At 53.7% G+C, this 20,643-nt stretch overlaps 1 protein-coding gene across 1 annotated transcript; it reads left to right on the plus strand.

The window, feature by feature from the left end:
• Nucleotide 1: 1 nt before the first annotated feature.
• On the plus strand, nt 2-12,466 carry Impdh1 (inosine monophosphate dehydrogenase 1; the record flags this gene model as incomplete). The annotated part of the gene is made up of 14 exons (XM_010633534.3): nt 2-18; nt 1,981-2,029; nt 4,379-4,480; nt 4,609-4,683; nt 4,919-5,125; nt 5,275-5,362; nt 6,655-6,854; nt 7,943-8,033; nt 8,267-8,362; nt 9,598-9,741; nt 9,838-9,982; nt 10,293-10,436; nt 10,558-10,641; nt 11,779-12,466. Coding segments are annotated over 14 exons (1,464 nt in total), but the record flags the coding sequence as incomplete, so codon positions are not given.
• Nucleotides 12,467-20,643: the final 8,177 nt, after the last annotated feature.

Genomic DNA, 20,643 nt, shown 5'->3' on the forward strand with positions numbered 1-20,643 from the left:
CGACGGCCTCACCTACAAGTAAGCGCTGGACTCGGCCCCACCTGGCTGCGCGCATCCCTGCACAGCGGTCCGGCCTGGCCCTGCACGTGCGCGGCTGCCAGCCGCTGACGCCCCTGGACCCCGGTCCAATAAGAGTGACTTGGAGCTGGTGGGGGCTGGGCAAGGGAAGGAAGGAGGCCCGCGTGAGAGCAGACGGACGTGGCACAGCGACATCGCGGGCCGCGGTGCCTGGACTTGTCGCTGGCCGGATCTGTATTTAGCCTGCCCCCTTCCTCCTCTTGGGGCATATTGGCCACCCGAGTGGCCCTGGGGGCAGCAGGGGAAGCCAGGTGCGGGAGTTCTGGGGAGACTAGACTTTCAGCTGTTTCCCCCTCAGATAAGCTGGGAGAGCAGAGGAGGTCCTGGGGCCCAGCTTGGGCAGCTGCTTGAGTGTCGTCCCCAGGAGAGGCCCTGTGGGGCGTGGGATGACCCTCTCCCCGCCATGCAGTCCGGGCTTCCCTCTACTCGTGGCCCTCCTGCCCACAGGTTGGCACTGGTGCCCCTCAGCCCTCCAGCGTGAGCATTCTTTGACCACCACCCATAAGCCCACCCAGTGTGGGATTTTGGAGAAGGATGGAGACCTACCCATCTGCCTCTGGCTCAGTTTGCCTTTTCTGTGGGCCCTGGGCCAGTTGTCCTGCCTGCTGCAGGCCTGGCACTAGCTGTACCTCCTGGCTGCAAGACTATCCCCCTGCCGAGAAGGAGCATTTGAACCCGGGATGGGGCAGAGTGGGCGTGCTGGCCAGCTAACAGCAGCACTGGCCTCTCCTACCTCTCCTCCCCGGCTCATGAGCGTTCCTGCTTGGCAATCAGTTTCCCTACACGCCAGGATCCTGTGTCACCGCTGGGGAGGGTCCGCTCTTACTTGCCCTGGGTGAGGGGTATGTTTAATACCCAGAGAATGCCAAGAAGAGCGTTTCTTCTCGGGCCTCTAAGTGAGCCACAGAGGCCTCCCTGCCATACAGAAGGGCTGCCAAGGGGTGGGGGCAGCTGAATTCTTTGGTGATGGGGGAAGGAGCAGATCCTTGGTATATTTTTCATTGGCATCTTCCACAGGAGCTCTTGGAAATTGTTCTAGGCCTTGGGGCAAATTAACCACCCCACTCTGGCTTTTTCTTCCTTCACTGGAGGTACATGCTGTTTTGCTTAGCTGGGTTCAGAGTTTTCCCGGAGTGTGTGGCATTTGCTTTTGGGGTGTGTCTGTCAGCCTGCTGTGATTTCAGGCAGGTTGCACCTGTGGGGGCCTTTGGGCTGTAGCACTGCATCCAGAGCCACCCATGCAACCCTGGCCTCCGCTTTTGGGCTTCAGTGTGACCATGGCCCCTATAGTGTGGACAGCTGCCATGCTTTGGCTGGTCCCAACCATGATGCCTCCTTGCTTTCCTTTCTATCCTGGACCATGTGTGTTGGTTGCCCTTTGTCAGTTCCTGTGCTGTCAGAACTTGCCCTGCACACAGGCCCCTGGGGTCCCTCCATGCTGCTTTGAAACTGTGTGACTCAGCACACTTTGAGTGGGGTGTGCAGCTTGTCCTGTGCTGGGTCATGGTCATGCCTTATTGCACTGCAAAATAGTTCTCAGGTACTGTGCTTTCTGGGTTCACTTGTTGTCTGACCCAATGAAGACTGAGAAGTAGGTGTTCAAACAGGCAGCTGTCTGTTGAGTGTGGCCACATGGGAACTTCTCTGTCCCTTGAAAACCCTCGGCCCCGAGGACAATGAAGGTTTTGAGCTGACCACCTTGGTGGTACCAGGTACACCGCCCTCCTGCCATCTTTGCCTCTAGTTCTCGGGACTGGAGTCAGCAAGACACCCGTGAAGGGAATGAGGAGAGTTTGTCCAGGCTGTGCCTCTCTCCAGCCCCATGCTCCTCCCCTTGCATGGCAGACTCGCCCCTTCCAGGCACCCCTGCCCACCAGGAGCACTCACTTTCTGTCTTCACAGCGACTTCTTGATCCTCCCGGGATTCATAGACTTCATAGCCGATGAGGTGGTGAGTACTTCTGCTTTTGTCTCTAGAGGGGCTAGGCATGGGGCGAGGCTGACTCTCACTCCAGGGCAGGGTATGGGAGAGATCTTTCTCGGGAATGTGGTGGGTATGATCTTTATTTTTGCCAGAGGAACTGACAGAAGGCAAAGGGCAGAGGCAGCTGGGTGGGGTGAGGGGTACTGGGGGGTCCTGGGTGGGGGTCTGGCCTGAGGTGGGTGGACATTGTGTCACTGATGAAGCCGGGAGAGGGTTCAGAAAAGACTCTGGGCTAGGAGGGCTTGGATGTGGCTGCTTTATTATATGGACCATAAGGATTAGATGCGGTCTGAAATGCTGAGCAAGGACAGGATGGGAGCTTGTAGAATTATGGCCACTTTGAATATGGTGGTCAGTGATTGGTCTCTGACCTCGGCAATGGACATAATTGGTAAGAGGGTTAGAAGAAGTAGGATTTTGAACAAATACAAGGAAACATTGTGCCTTGCTTTCCACAAGATGCTCAGCAATGAACCAAATGGATGAACAATTAATATACTTATTATATACTAATTGTATACTGTTGTATTCTTGTGAAAACCAAAGGGGTGTTGGGATGGTATAAATCCATTTATGAAAAAGTTTCATGATTCTATGAGGTAGTCATGCACATTAAAAATTTATTTCTTTATTTTGTTTTGTTTGGTTAGTTTTAGGTTTTTGAGACAAGGTCTTGCTATGTAGTTCAGGCTGGCCTTGAACTCACAGTGATCCTTCTGCCTTAGTTTCCTGACTGCTGGGATTGTATGCATGTGCCATCACACCCAGCCAGAAAAATAAACCTCTTACCTGTTGCTGTTATTATCACTGTTTATTCTGGTCTGATTCTCATGGAAGGCCAAAAAGCCTGAGCAAGCTCAGGTTATTTATATGCTGGAGAAACTCATGTCATAGCCTGTGTGTACCCAGAGCTGACCCAGAAAGATCATAGAGGGGGAATTTTGACTATTCTATATATTTATTTCCCTTATGACAGCAACCAGGAAGACTTCTCAGTGAAGCTGTTCAGTTTAACAGAGTTTACTTAAAATACACGCCTTGGCTTTGTACCAGAGCCTGGAGTGACTACCTGGTTACTGAACATCTTGCTTTCCTGTGGTCTCTGTCAGGAAGGCTGGGGCTTTTCTCTGGTATGGTGGGAGAGAAGGTGGCAGCCTTTTCTAGGCTGGGGGGTCAGGGTTCTGGTCCAGGGTCCGTGAATGACTTTAGGGGCTTCTGAATCTCAAAAATGACATACCAAAGTCGGTGTCTGCAGAGCTTAGGGACTAGGATGGGCAGCTGTTGACCTGAATTTCAGAGGGGTCTGTGGTCACCCTGAATGCGCCCAATCTCATATGACTCTCAGAGGGGTCTGATTTGGCCTTTCCTAGAATATCATTCATAGACATGATTCACAATCATATACAGGTTGAGTGTCCTTTATCTAAAACAGTCAGGACTAGAAGTGTTTAGGATGTCACATTATTTTCAGATTTTAGAATATTGGCATATACCTACATAAGATATCTTAGGGGTGGAATCCAAGTGGAAACCAGAGATTCATTTATATTTTGTATAAACCTTACATAGCCTAATGGTACTTTCAAACGATATTTTTTACAGTGTCTATTTTGACTACCTTGTCACATGAGGTCTGGTGTAGCATTTTCCACTTGTGGTGTCATGTTGGAGCTCAAACAGTTTAGGACTTTGGAGCATTTTGGACATTTTGCATTTTGGATCTTTAGAGTAGGGACGCTCACCTGTTTTTGCAATCCTGACTCCTCTCTAGAGCGCTAGCCCCTTAGGCACTCACTTTTCTGGATTGCTAAGAGACACCTCTCTGTACCTCCCCTGCCTCAGCCTTCATCATATAGGATCCCAGCACATGTTCCCAGTGATCACTCGGCCTCGCTGTTTTCCTTTGTGGCTGAAATTGTCTTTTCTGTGTGTCTCATGCTTATCATCTTTCTATCCAAGTGGAAGATCAGCTCCACGAGAGCTGCCTTGCCACTGCCTGTCCCCAGGGCCTGTGTGTAGCCAGAGCTGACCCAGACAGACATTTTAGGGGTAAATCTGGGCTATTCTGTATATTTTCCATATGCCCATAACCAGGAAGCCTTCTTGGTCCAGCTGTTAAGTTTAGTAAAGTTTACTGAGCACCTTGGCTTGTACCAGAATCAGGACTGGCTGCTAGGAAGAGAGGTACTTAAAAAGACCCCTGCCTGGCCATCGAGGGTCTCCCTGTCCCTGGTGCAGGATACAGCTAGGAGGCGCTGGCGGATGTTAGTCTGGTTGCCAAAAAACCCCTTTAATAGACTCTGCCTCTGTCCTCAGGACCTGATGTCAGCCTTGACCCGAAAGATCACGCTGAAGACACCGCTGATCTCCTCTCCCATGGACACTGTGACAGAAGCTGACATGGCCATCGCAATGGCTGTGAGTCTCATTATGCTCACTGGAGCAGGAGCCCCACTGCAGAGAGGTCTGAACAGGGTGGACTGTGCAGAAGGACAGGGCTGAGGAGGTTGGCCCCTGGCTCTAACCACATTTCCCTTCTGCCCCAGCTGATGGGAGGAATTGGTTTCATTCATCACAACTGTACCCCAGAGTTCCAGGCCAATGAAGTACGGAAGGTCAAGGCAAGTAACACGCTTGTTCCCAGAAAGATGCCACCTAGCGAGCCCCGCCTTGCCAGATCTCCCACCTCCCTTGGTATTCTTCAGGCTGCTGTACCGATGGCTGGTTGTTGTGGGATTCTGGCTACTTGTCCTCACCGTGGGAGCACAGGGCTGAGCCCACATTTTCCCACTGGCCCCTCACCCCACTGAGAGCTCTGGCTTCCTTCCAGACTTTTCTTCCCCCTTCTGTCTGCAGAAGTTTGAGCAGGGCTTCATCACAGACCCTGTGGTGCTGAGCCCCTCGCACACTGTGGGCGATGTGCTGGAGGCCAAGATGCGGCACGGCTTCTCTGGCATCCCCATCACAGAGACGGGCACTATGGGCAGCAAGCTGGTGGGCATTGTCACTTCCCGAGACATTGACTTCCTTGCTGAGAAGGACCATACCACACTCCTCAGTGAGGTGCCTGCAGGGCAGGGCAGGTGGGGCTGGGGTGCAGAGAGGTCCCCACACCCTGGGACTCCAGGTTGGTGCTTGAGACTGGGGACCAGAGGGAGGCCTGGCTCCTCTTTCACCTGCCAACCTGCAGGCAAATGTTCCTGGCCCTACAGGTGATGACGCCCCGGATGGAACTGGTGGTGGCTCCTGCAGGTGTGACGTTGAAAGAGGCAAACGAGATCTTACAGCGCAGCAAGAAAGGTACTAGGGAGCAGGCAGAGCATTTAAACCCCCAGCCTAACTCCTGATATCCTTGGCCCCTCTATTCCTTCAGGGCCCCTCAAGTTGCCCCTCCCTGGGCCTTCAGGAAGGTTTGAATAACCCCAGGCAGGCCAGGGCATGATTTTCAATGTCCTTCTCCTGTCTTAGGGGAACTTCTGTCTTAATTCAGCATCCCCACAATGCATGTTTCTCAAAATTGGTCCTGTGAGGTGCTTGCCACATAAAAAGGACCTGTGAGTGGGTGTGGTGGTGCGTGTGAGGGTTTGTGCCTAGAATCCCAACACTCAGGAAGTTTAGGCCAGCCTGCACGTCATGGTAAGACCCTATCTCAAAAAAACAAAACCCAACAATAACAACGGCATTAAAACTTCTGTGGAAGGCTGAGACTCAAAACAAAAACAAAATTTTTTAAAAAGTGCTAGAGATGTAGCTTAGTGCAAAGGCCCTGTGTCCCAAGCACCAAAAGGTTCTTTGGTTTTAAAAGCTAGAGAAATGTTGCTTCCTATACTCACACATTTTGCAGTAGCACTTTGGCTTAGTAATTATCAGTTGGGTTATTTAACAGTTAATTTATAATTAATAATAATACAGATGACCAAAAATTGCATAGTGTTCTTGTTAATTTTATAAGCTAATTTAGCAGGAAATATAAAATGACAATTTTATCAAATTTATTCAGTACCAGAGCTGACGAAGCCAAAAAGACACCTGCCCAAGAGTCAGCGTGTAAACAGATGCACTGATGCTGCCCAAGTGATGCTCAGGGTAAACTGTTAGTGGTTAAATGCCCTGAAAGTCCCGCAGTTAAATCTGGATATTAGAGTTTACCACACCATGCTCACTCGATCCTGTGGGCTGTTGCTTCCCCACCCATGGTAGAGATTCTTTGGGGTGTGTATGGGGCAGGTGCACATTCCCTATGCAGGATGGCCTCATCTCTGTGCCCTGTCTAGGCGTTTTTGACCATTTTGGCCCATGGCCCAGCAGGTGAAGGGCTGTCAGTGTTCAGACGTTGCCTCCCACCCAGGCCAGGTCATAGGACAGGAACAGCCCTAGGAAGCTGCTTGCGACCAGGAGTTTGCTTCCTGCTCCTTAGGACAGGGGCCAGGTTCTTAGGAATACTTCCTGGGTAGGTGCTGCCACCTAGTGGCTGATTTGGGTATTTTCAGTGGCGTTTCTGGCCTCGGCTATTTTTATTCCCCTCTCCAACACACATCCCCCCACTCACCTCCGAGCCTCCCTCATCACCTCATCTCTGCCTTCCTGCTCAGGGAAGCTGCCAATTGTCAATGACTGCGACGAGTTGGTGGCCATCATTGCCCGCACAGACCTAAAGAAGAACCGAGACTACCCTCTGGCCTCCAAGGACTCCCATAAGCAGCTGCTGTGCGGGGCAGCCGTGGGCACCCGCGAGGATGACAAATACCGCCTGGACCTGCTCACCCAGGCGGGCGCCGATGTCATCGTACTGGTAAGGAGGGTAGTGGTTCCCCAGAACCCACCCACGTTCACCTCTAATTTAGCCCATGGTTCTCCCCTCTTGCTCTCTCTCTGGGCTTCTGTGTGCTTGCTGGTGTCAGAATTCTGAGGGTACTGGCACTCTTTCTGCAGAGCCCAGAGCACTCGAGGACCTTCCTTGTGACTCTAACAGTGACTGAGCACGTTCTCTGAGAGCCCACCGCTTACCAGACACCAAGCTACGACCTTTACGTGTATTTGATTAATGTTACTTGGTTACCTGTGTTAGTCAGTTTTCCAACACTGTGACATAATATCTGACACAACCAACTTAAAAGGAAGAAAGGTTTGTTTTACATCACAGTTTCAGGGCTTTGGGCCTTTGGCAACACAGTGCATCATGGTGGGAACTGTGGCAGAGGAGAATGTGTATCACATGGTGCCCTGGGAAACAGAAAGGAGAAAGAGGAGCTGGATCTCAATAGCCTCTTCCAGGGAATGCCTCAGATCGTCTCACCTCTTTAAAAGTCCACCTCCTCACAGTCGTACCACAGCCTGGTCTAAGCCTTCAACGCAAAGCTGCTTTGGGGGGGGGTGCTCAAGATCCAAACTATAAGGCAGACACAGTGGTGCACCTCTGTAACCCCAGCTACTGGGAAAGCTGAGGCAGGAGGACTGCAAGTTTGAGGCCACCTTGAGTAACTTTGCAAGACCTTGTGTCAACCTAAAAAGAGTAAAGCTGAAGATGTAGCTCAGTAGCAGATCGTTTGAGCAGCATGTGATAGGCCTTGCATTCAGTTCCTGACACCGCAAAAGAAAGGGAGGAGAAGGGACCCAAACTGTAGCAGATCTGAGGCTATTTTCTCTCTCCAGGCATAGGAAGGGGCTCCATCTGTTCTGAGAATGTACCTGTTTGTTTGGCCTTCTGGGGAAGCAGGTCTGTTTTGGCCCTCAGCTGAGTTGTCAAGTGACTTCCTAGGGAAAAAAAGAAACGCGTTCCTGTGACAGCTTTCCTATAATCTGAGGATAGACCCATTCAGGTTCCCTGCCCAGGGCGGAGGCACAGCTGTCCAGCCTAAGCATCTGTCCCCCTGTTTACAGGACTCTTCCCAGGGGAACTCAGTGTATCAGATCGCCATGGTGCACTATATCAAGCAGAAGTATCCCCACCTCCAGGTGATTGGGGGGAATGGTGAGTGCAGGCTGCCCCCATCCTGCTGCTCCTGCCCCCTCGCTGTGTAACCCGTCTCTGTCCCTCAGCACCGTAAGGGATGGCGTTGCTACTGCACAGGTGGTAGGGACAGGAGGGCTTTGGTTACTGTGGGTATGTGTGGGGTGCTATGCGGAGGTTCCAGAAAGCAGCTGGGCAGGGCAGGGACACCCCATCCTCATATTGTTCCTCTGTTTGCCTCTCCCAACTTCCAGTAGTGACAGCAGCCCAGGCCAAGAACCTCATTGACGCCGGTGTAGACGGGCTGCGTGTGGGCATGGGCTGTGGCTCCATCTGCATCACCCAAGAAGGTGGGTGTCCAGGAGGAGGGGTGACTGCTGTTTGAAACAGCCCCTGGCCCACCACAGGCCCTGGGGCCTTGTTCTTGTTCCACGTGTAGTTAGTGTTGGCCCCACCAGGCCCTTCCTGGGATTTAGGCTCAGGGTGACGCAGGCTCATGGACTTGGTGGGAATCAGGGATAAGCAGATGAGGGCACTGAATTTGCCTGCTCGATCTTCTAGGTCTTCTAGTCAAGGAAGTCCATTCTAGAGCCCGAGGCTAGTATGACTACTTTTTCATGGTGTCTGTCGGAAGCCACTTGAGGGTTTTCTTTGGATTTGTAACCAGGGCAGATGCTTAAGACCCAAAGACACTGTGTCCCCGAATAGATAGGGATCTTATGAACTCATATTATCATTGGTTAGAGTAGCAGGGGGAGTTGCACTCAGTCACAAAGCTCTTTTTGCAGTGTGGAGGGTGAGGGGACACCCTGCTGCGTGTCCCCCATGTGGTTGAGTGTTCTTCCTGAAGACTTGTAGGGTGGCTGTCTAGAGCACACTTGGTCAGTGGGAATGGATCTGGTTCCTTTTGTGAAGAAAATTTCGCTGGAACACTGCTTGGTTTTGCCACCGTTGTCCAGAATATCTCCCCCTATTCGTCTTCAGGGCATCTGCCTTTTGAGATTCTACCCTCACCTTAGCTGACCACCATGGTGATACATGTTCCTCTCTCATCTAGTAGATATTAATTGAGCCCATGCTGTGTGCTAGGCACTGTGCTAAGCTTTGGGGTAGAAGTAGGGACAAAGCTAATGGCCTGCCTTGTACCTGTCCATAGCAAATTGTTGTTACTTAGGATTTCCACCTTAAACCTAAAGGACCTTGGACAAATAAAGAAATGAGTGCAAGCTCCCAACCCCAGGAGGCCATGAGTCCCTAGTTATAGCTTTTCCAGATGAGAACTTCCCAGAGGAGCTTGTCTGTCCAGAGTAGGTGATGCTAGGGAGCACCAGTTTGGGAGTGCTGTATTCTGGGGGAGTCGGCCCTGATCCCCCCACTGAATCCCCTGTGGTGCTGTTAGGGGTGGGTGGCCTGAGTCTCTGGAGTGACATACACCCTGGTCTTGCTGGCACCTGTCTTATGCCTCAGAAACACCAGTATCCCCCTCCCAGAGTGCAGGTGGCCAGAGGGACAAGGCTGACTCCCCCTGAGCCTGCCCTGCACTGCTGCTGAGTCGTTTCTGTTCTGTGCACCCCACCCTCTCCAGTGATGGCCTGTGGCCGGCCCCAGGGCACTGCTGTGTACAGGGTGGCTGAGTATGCCCGGCGCTTCGGTGTACCGGTCATAGCCGATGGTGGCATCCAGACCGTCGGGCACGTGGTCAAAGCACTGGCCCTTGGAGCCTCCACAGGTGAGGGTGTCCTGGGGATGGGCGTGTAGGGCTGGGAGCTGGGGGAGGCAGTAGGATTGCTGTGGGTGGGAGGCACTGACCCTTTGACCCCCACAGTGATGATGGGCTCCCTGCTGGCGGCCACCACAGAGGCCCCTGGTGAGTACTTCTTCTCGGATGGGGTGAGGCTCAAGAAGTACCGTGGCATGGGCTCGTTGGATGCCATGGAGAAATGCAGCAGCAGCCAGAAACGATACTTCAGGTGTGTGCCCTGGACCCAGCCCCTACAGAGCCACCTGTAGCCCTTGGGCCCATTCATAGCCCCCATTTCCCTTGATGATGCTCAGTCTCATATTAGAGTCTGGGAGCTGAGGCACAGGCACAGTAGCAGACGAAGTACCAAGACCTGGGCCACCTGCCTCAGGGGCTGTGCTTGTCTCTGCTACAGCTCAGCGAGTAGCTGCTACAGGGACTCTTGTGGGTGGCATCCTCTCTGCCTGTGCCCTGAGAGGTGGGGAGGGGACCTCTGAGCCAAAAGCTAGCGGGCTTGGCCCCTCCACCCTTTTCCACAGTGAGGGGGACAAGGTGAAGATCGCGCAGGGTGTCTCAGGCTCCATCCAGGACAAAGGCTCGATTCAGAAGTTCGTGCCCTACCTCATAGCCGGGATCCAACATGGCTGCCAGGACATCGGGGCCCGGAGCCTGTCTGTCCTTCGGTGAGTGCTGAGACTGGAGCAGGCGGCGGGTGGAGGCCCTTGGAAGCCTCCCCACTGTCCTGCTTTTCTGTGTCCCTTCTCCACCTTGGTGCGCTGACCCTCTCACCTGTCTGCCTGCCAGGTCCATGATGTACTCAGGAGAGCTGAAGTTCGAGAAGAGGACCATGTCGGCCCAGATCGAGGGTGGTGTGCACAGCCTGCACTCGTAAGTGGGGCAGCCTGCTCACCCTGGCTGGCTGGCGCAGGGATGGGCAGGTGGGGCCAGGGTTCGGAGGCTGAGCGACGTTCCAGGGGCCCGGGGACCGTCTGCACCAGAGTTGATGCTGCTGCAGGATGGACCCACCGCCCTGTCCTATAGGGCCCAGCCACCCTGGAGCCCTGTCCAGTAGCCCCGGGCAGCCAGGCTACTCCCCTCAGGCATCTCTCTGAGCAGGGCGTGAGAGGCGTGGCCGCTAGTCCCACCAGGGCCCCCCAGCCCTTGCTTGCTCAGGAAGCTTGGTGGCTGGTGGCAGGTGGCGGTGGCTGGTGATGCTGGGCTCTTGCTGGTGGCAGCCCCAGGCAGGCAGGTAGAAGATGAGGTATGAGGCCTCTGGTGGGGAGAAAGGCAGAGAGACAGATGCCGGGGCTGGCGCTGGGGCGACTGTGGGTGGGGGCAGAGCTAGTTGGCAGCAGTAGTTGCAGGCATGTGGCCCACCCTGGTCGAGAGGACCCATCTCCCCAGGCATAGACGGGCATCTAACATGTGTCTCTTTCTGCCTCACCTTCCCATAGCTATACCTTTGTGCCGTGTAAGTAACTGCGCTGCCCGGGCCAAGCCTAGAGTAGAGCAGGGGCAGTCTGGGGCGGGCCTGGACTGGGAGGATGGATATTGGATTGGTGGGACGTGGACCCTGGGATTGGGCCCTCCTGGCCCCTGTCCTCAGCACCATGGTGGAGGAGGCCAGCTACGGCCCCTCATCCGGCCAACACAAATCCTGTTTTGGGATGATGAGAGGTTCCAGTACCACAAGGGGGCTGGGCCACCATGTGTGTGGGGTTGGGGTGGAGACAAGGCAGCAGAGGTTCAGGTCTGGTCAGGCCTCCTCTGTGAGGATGGCCAGGCCTTCCTGAGCCATCTCTCCACCCCAGCACCAAGGACAGTTCACTTAGGTGTGAAAGTGGCTAGGGGCATGGCTGTCGATGACTTGGCCTGGTTCTTCAGGGAGCCCTGGACTGGAGGCCAGAGGCCCAGGCCCACCTTCTGCTTTCTCCCACCCCCAAATCTGGGGATCCCCGGGGAAGGGGATTTCAGGAAGGGGACAGGGTCCACGTACCTACTCTTGGGCACCTCTTGTCTCCACAGTTTCGAGAAGCGGCTGTACTGAGGATGGCGGTGGAGGCCGTGGTGGTGGAGGGGGCACACCCCAGAACCCCACTTTGGGCACAGCCTCCCTCCATGACTGAGTGGTCCATGGATTTGCACTACGGGTTCCCCGGCTCCTTTGCAGGGAGAGAGGAGGGGAGGCCCTGAGGGGACTGCAGCCCCTCCCTGGGGACCCCTCACAAGTTAGAACTGCCCTGGGCAGCCTCCCGGGTTCTCCCTTCTTCAGCCCCCTGAGCCCAGCCAGCCCGGGCTCACAGGCCCTGTGCCTGCCTCAGGTCTCTCTCTTGCTGCAGCCTGCTCTGCCCGGCTCCCTCCCCTGGGGCAGGTGGTCCCTCTTGGCTTCTCCTATAGGGCACCTCCCTCCCTGCCACCCTCCCCTAGGAAATGGTGCTCTCCTGGCCTTGCCTCTGGCCCCTTCCTGGGCTGCTGCCCTCTTAGCCATGTGGCACTCGGGCTCCAGACCTAGGCCGTAGGGGAGGTCTCTGCCCCCTTCCCCTGGCCTGAGGAAGTGGCTGCCCGCCTCTCATTCCTGCCTCACCACTGTCCCCAGGTGTACCAGTCCGCCCTCTCCTCTCAGCTGCAGTTGAAGGCTTTAACTTTGCACACTTTGGGGTCACAGATGTGTCATTGTACATTCAATGGTCTGAATAAATCAAGCGGGTCTCAACGCCTCTACTTTCCTGTCTGTGTCCTTTGCTCACGGTGGCTGGTGCCTCTCTTGGTGGTGAACTAGAGCCCCATCGGAGTGAGGATGATGAGGAGGGCATCACAGTGCCCGAGGACAGTATGGATGCAGGTGGGCATGTGGCAGGAGGTCTCCCACAGCTGTGCCAGCTGGCCAGCAGGTCCCGTAGCCTGGCGGTGACACAGAGAGGTCATTGTGGTTGTAGAAGACCAGGAGTGGGGGGCATCATGGGTGACTGCTGGAAAGCACCACTGAATCTTTATTCTTTTTTTTTGGTTTTTTGAGACAGGGTCTCACTATGTAGTTGAGACCGACCTGGAACTCACTATGTAGCCCAGGCTGGTCTCGAACTCACAGCGATCCTCCTGCCTCAGCCTTCCTAGTGCTGGGATTACAGGCATGCGCCACCACGCCCGGCTCAGCACCACTGCATCTTGGTAACGCCAAATGACACAGCCCAGGCACAGGGAGACGGCAGTGTGGACCTGACCATTTGGTCCAGGGCTTGTAGTGTCATCACCTGAGACATGCCCGTAAGTACCAGGTAGAGTAGGTGAGCGCTCACTGTTCGTATGTGGCACAGGTCCTGCCCTCCACCTCTGCCCTCTGCTCAGCAGACAGGCTGCCCCACAGGCTGCTGCATAGCCCCTAGAATTGGGAGATCTTGGGACACTCACGTTGCCTCTAGTGCTGTGGCTGAGCAGTGGATGCAAAGGTGTCCCATCGAGGCAAGGGACAGACAACACTCAGACAGAACCAGGAAGATGATTTGGAGCTGCCCTGGTGGCAGGGACAAGCAGAGGGAGAGGAAGATCCTTGTGTATAGGTAACGAGGATCTGGAATGCTCCCATGACTACCGAGGTAGGGCTCTGTAGCACCCTGTTGGCACACTGTCCCCCCTCAGGCCCCCATTGACAGCCTTTTGGCCAGGGAACCTGATATCTGTGGATAGCATGTCTAGGCTCAGTTTTTGCTGCATCCAGCTTTGTGGCATCTTCAGGGATGAAAAGGGTAAAGTTAAGTAGCAAGATGTATAGTTCCAGAGTTGGCTTCCCATCTGTACCAGGAGTTGTCACAAAAAGAATGGATCACTGGGAGCCCCTGGTGGCCTTGTGCTCTGGAGTCTGTGGTCTCTGTGCCCCACCCAAGGTCAGAGATGATGCAGATGGCAGGGAGGAGGATCCCTGATCCAGGGGAGAAGAGCAAACTGAGGCTGTGTTTCATGTCCAGTCTTGCACCCTGGTTTACAAAAACCATTATAGGAAGTAGTGTGACCCGTAGTTGAGATGGGAAAGGTCTTGGGTTTTTAGGTAAAGGCTAGGCTGCTCTGAATTAAGGAGGGGAGTGGATCAAGGGAGTGTTTTCCTTTGCACTAGAGCCAGTCTATGAACAGAACTGAGGAGTGGGTGGGTTACCCCATCACTTGAGGTATGTAAGCATTCGTATTGCCCTACTGGAGGAAGTTCTAGAACAGTGCTGCTCAGGTTTTTGTGTACATCAGAATACCTTGGAGAGCTAGTAAAGACTCCAGAGGCCCAGGCTCACTGGAGTGAGCGGGCTTGAGGCTGAGTGTCTGGCTGGGTACCCAGCCCCCAGTTCTCATATACACCAAAGTTGGAGAACTGCTGTTATAGGAAAAATCCAGCGCCCAATTACCTGATTTCTGAGACTCGTTCCAAAGCACATGTTACAGAAAACATCTCTGATGCCCCAGCACCTACCTCATGGCCTCAATACTTTAGGATTATGTTAGTGAACCAGACAAGGTTATAGGTGCTCAGTAAATGAGTCTGTTTACCCTCTTGTCCAGAGAAGTAGCAGCTGGGGATAACCTAGACAGCGTTTGCACTCTAGGCTGCAAATTCTGCTACAGTGGGCACAACCCAGGTAGGACAAATGGACAGATGCCCTTGGCAGGAAGGCTGTGTGAAACGGATATGTAGATGCAGCTGAGAGCCACATTTGGGACAAACTTGGTCAGCATAAATTCACGCCCATCTAGAGTGCAGCCTGGCTCATGCGGCCCAGGTGCACCTTACCCTCTCCCTTGCACACCCAGTGCCATGTGGTCCAGGGTATCCACTACCAGGCTGTCAAAGATCAATGCCAAGCCATGCTGCCTTGGCAGCCCAGGGCCCAGCTCAAGGCACCAGCACACCAGAGCAATGGTAGAGTCACTCAGGAAGAGGGTGTGCATCCCCAGCAGGGGCCAGCCAGTGCCCCAGGCCCCCACAGCACCTGAGCAGCCCAGAGCAGTCCTGGAAGGGGCACAGGCAGTGGCGGATCAGGAAGAACTGCAAGGACAGAAGCAGGTGGGGCCAGGGGCCTGGCGGGGAGTGGATGGAGTGGGAGAGTCATGTCACCGTTGCAGCACTGGGGCCATCTCTGGATTCATGGGGACAGATGGAGGAGGAGCGGTGGGCGGCCCTCACCTATGGCTTCTACTCAGAAGGCTGAGAACGGGGCTCTTGGTGGGCATGGCCCAGGAATTCTGACGGGCCCGGACTGGCCTTCCGAGGCCCCTCTCAACTTTAGTGGCTCCAGGGCCAATTGGGGAGTGGACAGCCATCCCCAAGGGTAGGAAGGGTCAGTACTTTGGCTGTGGATGCTTGGTTGCCCCAATCTCTCCTTCCATCTGGACTCAGGTTGGGGCACATGAAGGACACCCCCTGCCCAGAGGGGAGCTGCGGGGGAGGCAGGTCCTCTTCCTGCCCTTAACCGAGCTTCTTATCCTTCCAGGATCCCCTTTGACTTTTTTGTTTGTTTTGTTTCAGACAGGGTCTAGCTGTGCAGTTTAGGCTGGCCTTGGACTCACTGTGTAGCCCAGGCTGGCCTTGAACTTGCAGTGATCCTCCTGCCTCAGCCTCTCAAGTGCCAGGATTACAGGCATGTGCCACCACGCCCAGGTTTGGATTCCCTTTGACTTGCAAGAGCCAGAATTCCAGCCCTGCCTTACACACAGACCACCTTACTAGAGGTTTGAGGGACCAGTTCTACCTACTTCCCCACACCTGCAGCAGCCCTTTTGTTCCAGCCTGAACTTGGAGGTAGGGAATCTGGTCAGAGGGTAGTGGCAGGGTACAAGCACCCAGCTGCACATCTGGTGTACCAGGGCTGGGCTCACTTGCAGGGTGTGGAAGTCACCTTCCCCCTCAGTTACCTTGTGGCTCAGCTCAGGAGGGAAGACGGGTGAGTCAGGACCCAGGAGACCTTGGTCCCCATACTCCTGCTCATTAAGCCCATTGGCAACATCAGCTTCTGGGATGAGATCTGGCATTTCTGGCTCAAGGAAGAGGGCAGGCAGGATAGCAAGATGCAGTGTTAGCCTGGGTCGGGTGAATCAGTCTCCCCGCACCCTGTACCTCAGTTTAGAGACTGATGACCTAACAAGGAAGGGAGCCCAGCAGCTTCCCCTGTCCTGCTCTGTGTTGGAGGACAGGATCTCACTATGTAGCCCAGGCTGGCCGCAATCTCACTGTATAGCCCAGGGTAGCCCGGAACTTGTGCTCCTCCTGCCTCAGACTCCCAAGTGCTGGGGTTACAGGCATGTGCCTGTCCAGCTGCTCTCTTGAACCCACACTTTGGATATTGTACTTCCTTCTGCACCTCAGGATGGCCTCAGAGTGGCTGAGGGCAAGGGCTGCCTCAGGCAGAATCAAGTGAGGAGCCCTGGTTTCCACAGGAGGCGTCCGTCTGCTTCTCTTCTGTGGGAGGAAGGCTGATCTGAGGTAACTGTGATGGTGAGTAAGGAAGCTCCTCCCACAGAGGAGGAGGAGTGTGAGGCTAGGCACCAGGGGCCCGAGCGGCTCAGCTGGAAGGGGAGCGGGAGGGGTTGATGAGGGACCCCACTTGTCACTCTCCCAACCCAGCTGTACACTTGCAACCTCCCTGTGGAACACGGGCCAGTGGACAGCAAAAGGCACGTCTGCACTGCGGATTCCGAGCGTCAGGAAATCAATTAAAGGGAGGGACTTCCTGCGAACCCTTGTCCCCTGTCTTCCTCTCTAGATGGAGAAGGACATGACTCCTGCTCTCCTCGTTGTCATTCGCGATGTCCGGTCTTTTATTTTTTTTAACATCTCTGGTCTCTGAGGAGATGTGGGGCCCAAAGAAGCAAAGCGCTTTTCTGTAAGATGGGTGGGAGAGGGGGAGGTGGCCAGAGGGGTGTTCCCTGCTCCCAGGCTGTGGGCCTCCCTGTCCGGGTGTTTCAGAAGCAGTGTGCACTGTATCCAGCAGATGGCATCTGGATCCATCAACCGCGGGGACCTCGGGGAACTGGAGTGGGGCAGTTTTCTAGGCAACAGGCATCGTTTCTGAAAGCCCTGCCCTGGGCAACCATCCCCTGGATGTACATATCCATAGTACAGCTGGCTTCTGAAGGACAAGAGGGGTACAGGGGGTAAAATAATCTCTTAGAAAGAGGCCGGCTGGGATGCAAACAAGGGAGTAATAGACTTGTTTTCTGTTGCCATTTTTACTCTGCACCAGTGACAAGCTGGTCCTCAGCAATCGTGTAAGGCAGTAACGCAGTAACGCATCTTCCTTTATTACGTATCGGGTAGATGAGGCTCAGAGAGTGGCTCGCCTCAGCCGCCAGCTGCTAGGACCCTGTGCCTGCCTAGATGTCCTCCTGTGGGTTCCCTTCGTATCAGCGGGGAGGGTCCAAGCCCTGTGAGGGAGCTGGCTATGAGGTTTGCTACCGAGCCCAGGAATGGAGCAGCATGCAAGGGCCAGTGAAACACAGCCAGCCCCTTCCGGCCCAGGGCTTTCCTTGTCGGTCCCCCTGTGCCCAGGGACTCTGCTCACTCTTAGTGGGCTTCTTTCTCCTCGGTCACAGGTCTGCAGAGGTGGAGGAAAGGGGAATTAGGTGACCTCTCTGAAACAGGAGAGCTGTCCGAGAAGGACACAAAGCTGAAGCCCTTGATTGTTCTAGGGAGAGGAGAGGCAGGAAGGGGTCCAGTTTCAGGGGTGGTGCGAGGGAGAAAACCAAATTCAAATGGGTCAAGGGGCAGATTTGGAGGATTCAAATTCAGTTCAGTTCTTTAATTTGTATTCCCTTACGATCTCCACTGCTTGCCTACTTCACATCTCACCCTGAACATAACCACTAATGAACTAGCTCCCTAAATTATGTTTGTGTTTTCTAGAGAAACAAAATCAATTATCTATCTGTCTATCTATCATCTATCTATCTATATCTGGAGAGACAGACAGTCTTATTATAAGGAATTGGCTCACATAATTATGGAAGTTGAGAAATCCCAAGACCTGTGGCCAGCATTCTGGAGACCCAAGAGAGCTGATGGCAGAGGTCCGAAGTCCAAAGGCAGGGGAAGACCATTGTCCCAGCTCAGAGTCAGGCAGAGAGGTCAAATTGTCTCTTACTCAGCCCTTTTTGTTCTGTTCAGGCCTTGGCTGGATTAGTTAAGGCCCACCCACATAGGGGAGAGCAGTCTGCCTTTTTAATCAGACTACTGATTCCAACATTAACCACACCCAGAAACACCTCAAAGACACTCCAAGAACTATATTCACCCTATGCCTGGGCGGACTCAGGTTGACACATGTAATTAACCATCACACCCCCTACCACCCTCCCAGGCCTTTAAAAATCTACCCTATCGCCCCCTCAAAAAGAATTCCCTTCCTCCAGTTGCTCAGATAAAACAAAACAAAACCTTGGAGTGATCCTTGACTTCTCTTTCTTTCGAATCCATGCTTAGGCTATCAGCAAACCTCGCTGGCACTGCCTTCATGATGCAGCCTGCTTGACCACTCCAGTAACTTCCAACCCTGTGTCTTGCCCGTGTTACTGCAATGGGCCCTCATTTTCCAGCTTTCACAGCAGCCAGGGTGATCCATTCAAAATGTGAGTCAGGGCAAGCCTTTCCTGTGCTTGAGCCCTTCTAGTGGTTCCCCCAGGTCAGAGTAAAAGCCACAGCCCTTCACTGTGGCCTCCAGACCCTCATGATCTGACAGCCTGTCTGGGACCTTGTCTGTTGTCGCTTTCCTTCCACCCGTTCTGTTCCACCAGCGTTTTCTCCCCGCTGTCCTGAATGCTGCCACCAGGGGCCACTTCCTTTCCTCCCCCCTCACTCGCGCAGGTATCTGCCTGGGTTTTTTTGGTAGACACTCACCAGGAACGCGAGAGCAGACCACGCTCCCTCCCTTCCTAAACACATCCCAACATCCTCCCTGTTTGTACCTATGTTGGCTGCTGTCCCTCATATGTCATTCTCCAAAACAGTGTCACTGATTAATATTTGTTAAATGAGTGAAGGAACACAGAAAACACATTTATCTCCTTTTTTTTTTGAAACGGGGTCTGCTTTGTGGCTCAGGCTGGCCTCGAACTCACTATGTAGCCCAGGCTGGCCTTGAACTTGCATCGATCCTCCCGTCTCATCCCCCCAAATGCATTCACCACCACACCTGGCCACCTTTATCTAATACGTACCAGTAAACACAGCAGTGCTGAGGATTTGAACATAACATGCATATTCTCTTGAGTAACTCAGTACCTAGCACAAAGATTAATTTTGTGTTTGTAGGAAATACACTGTGTATGTAAGGATAATGCAAAGGTAATGCACAAAGATAATGCACACGGAGAGCTTATTCTATGCCAGACACCATGCTTATGTGCATTATGTCATTTAATATAGGACTGTGCAGTGGAGACTATTACCATCCTCATTTAGGTTCAGAGAGGCAAAGTCAGTTTGCCCAAGGTCACCCAGCTGCTTAGCTACTGTGCTGAGGGTGTGACCTCATCTTCATTTCCCAGCCCAAAGTGCCTCTCCACTGGCTCTTCCAGGGCAACTCAGGAGACCCCAGAGATGGAGAATAGGGAAGCAGAAGGGAAGGAGCTCGGGTGCTTCGTGTCTATTGGGAGAGAGCTTGAGGCAGGGCTAGCAAGGGGCCCCACGAGCCAGTGCTGCCGCCCTCTCCGGTGTGTCCTCGCAGCCCCCCAGGCTGATTTGGTGCCTGCCTCTGGCTCTGGCCTGTGCCACCTTCCAGCCTTGCCTCAGGACAGGTTACACAGGGATCCCTTTCTGGCCTAGTCAAGCATGTAACCTCGAGCTGACAGGCCCGGGTGCTGGGGCAGCTGTGGCTGGCCAAGGGTGAGGTCACAGGCTGAGCACTCCATGCCCAGCCCCTCCTCCCTCTCATCAGAAGCTCAGTTCTTGGCCCAGCTGCCGGCTAACCTCCCCTTCAAGCCCCACTGCTTTGGCTCCTCAGGCCTAGCCTCTACCTGGCAAGCCCAAGTGTATTAGTTTCCTGTTGCTGCTGTAACAAATTACAAAAAAATCTGTAGTTTAAAACAACCTAATTTACTATTCCTCTCTTTTGGAGGTCAGAAGTCTAGAATGGGTCCTCTAGCTTATGCTCCTGTTTTTGTTTTGTTTTTTGTTTTCTTCAGTACTGGGGATTGAACCCAGGGCCCTCACACTGTGCAACATCCATGGCCCTTCTTATTTTTAAGGGAGGATCTCACTTAGTTGGCCAGGATTGGCTCAAACATGCTATCCTCCTGCCTCAGTCTCCTGGGTAGCTGGGGTTAGTTCATGCTATTGTGCCGGGTCTGAACTGAGTCCCTTCTGAAGGCTCTAGTGGAAAATCCATTCCCTTGCCTTCAAAAGCTTCAAGAGGGTGCTGCATTCTTTGACTTGTGACTTCATCTTCAAAGCCAGAGCATAATGTCTTCAAATCTCCCCCTTTGATCTGCTTTCATGGTCACATCTGCTTGGACTTTATGCTTTGGCCTCCCGTATAAAGGCTCCTGTGATTACATTGACAATACACCAGGTAATCTGTGACCTCCCTGAGCCTGAGTCTCACGGTAGTTCCACCCCACAAGCTTTTTCTGTCCCTGGTCCTCCCAGGAATGGGCCATGGCTGGCCTGACAGAAGGAGGGGGGGTCCTCTATACAGCTTTGCCAGGGCAGTACTGGAACACAGCTCCCCGCCCCCTGCCCAGAAAAAGATGATTCAGACACATGTTTAGGATTTCGGAATTTGGGATGGAGATGGGTGGATATCCTGTTTTGTCTTATAACACAGGAGATGTATCTTGAGCAGTCCAGAGGCACTCTTGTTTCTGGTTTGCCCTCTTCATCCCAGTCTCCTTTATGGCTTTTTTTTTTTTTTTTTTTTT

Source organism: Fukomys damarensis, unplaced genomic scaffold (assembly GCF_012274545.1).
Source record: "Fukomys damarensis isolate Sample0158 unplaced genomic scaffold, DMR_v1.0_HiC HiC_scaffold_4, whole genome shotgun sequence".
In the NCBI taxonomy this organism is placed as follows: Eukaryota; Metazoa; Chordata; class Mammalia; order Rodentia; family Bathyergidae; genus Fukomys; species Fukomys damarensis.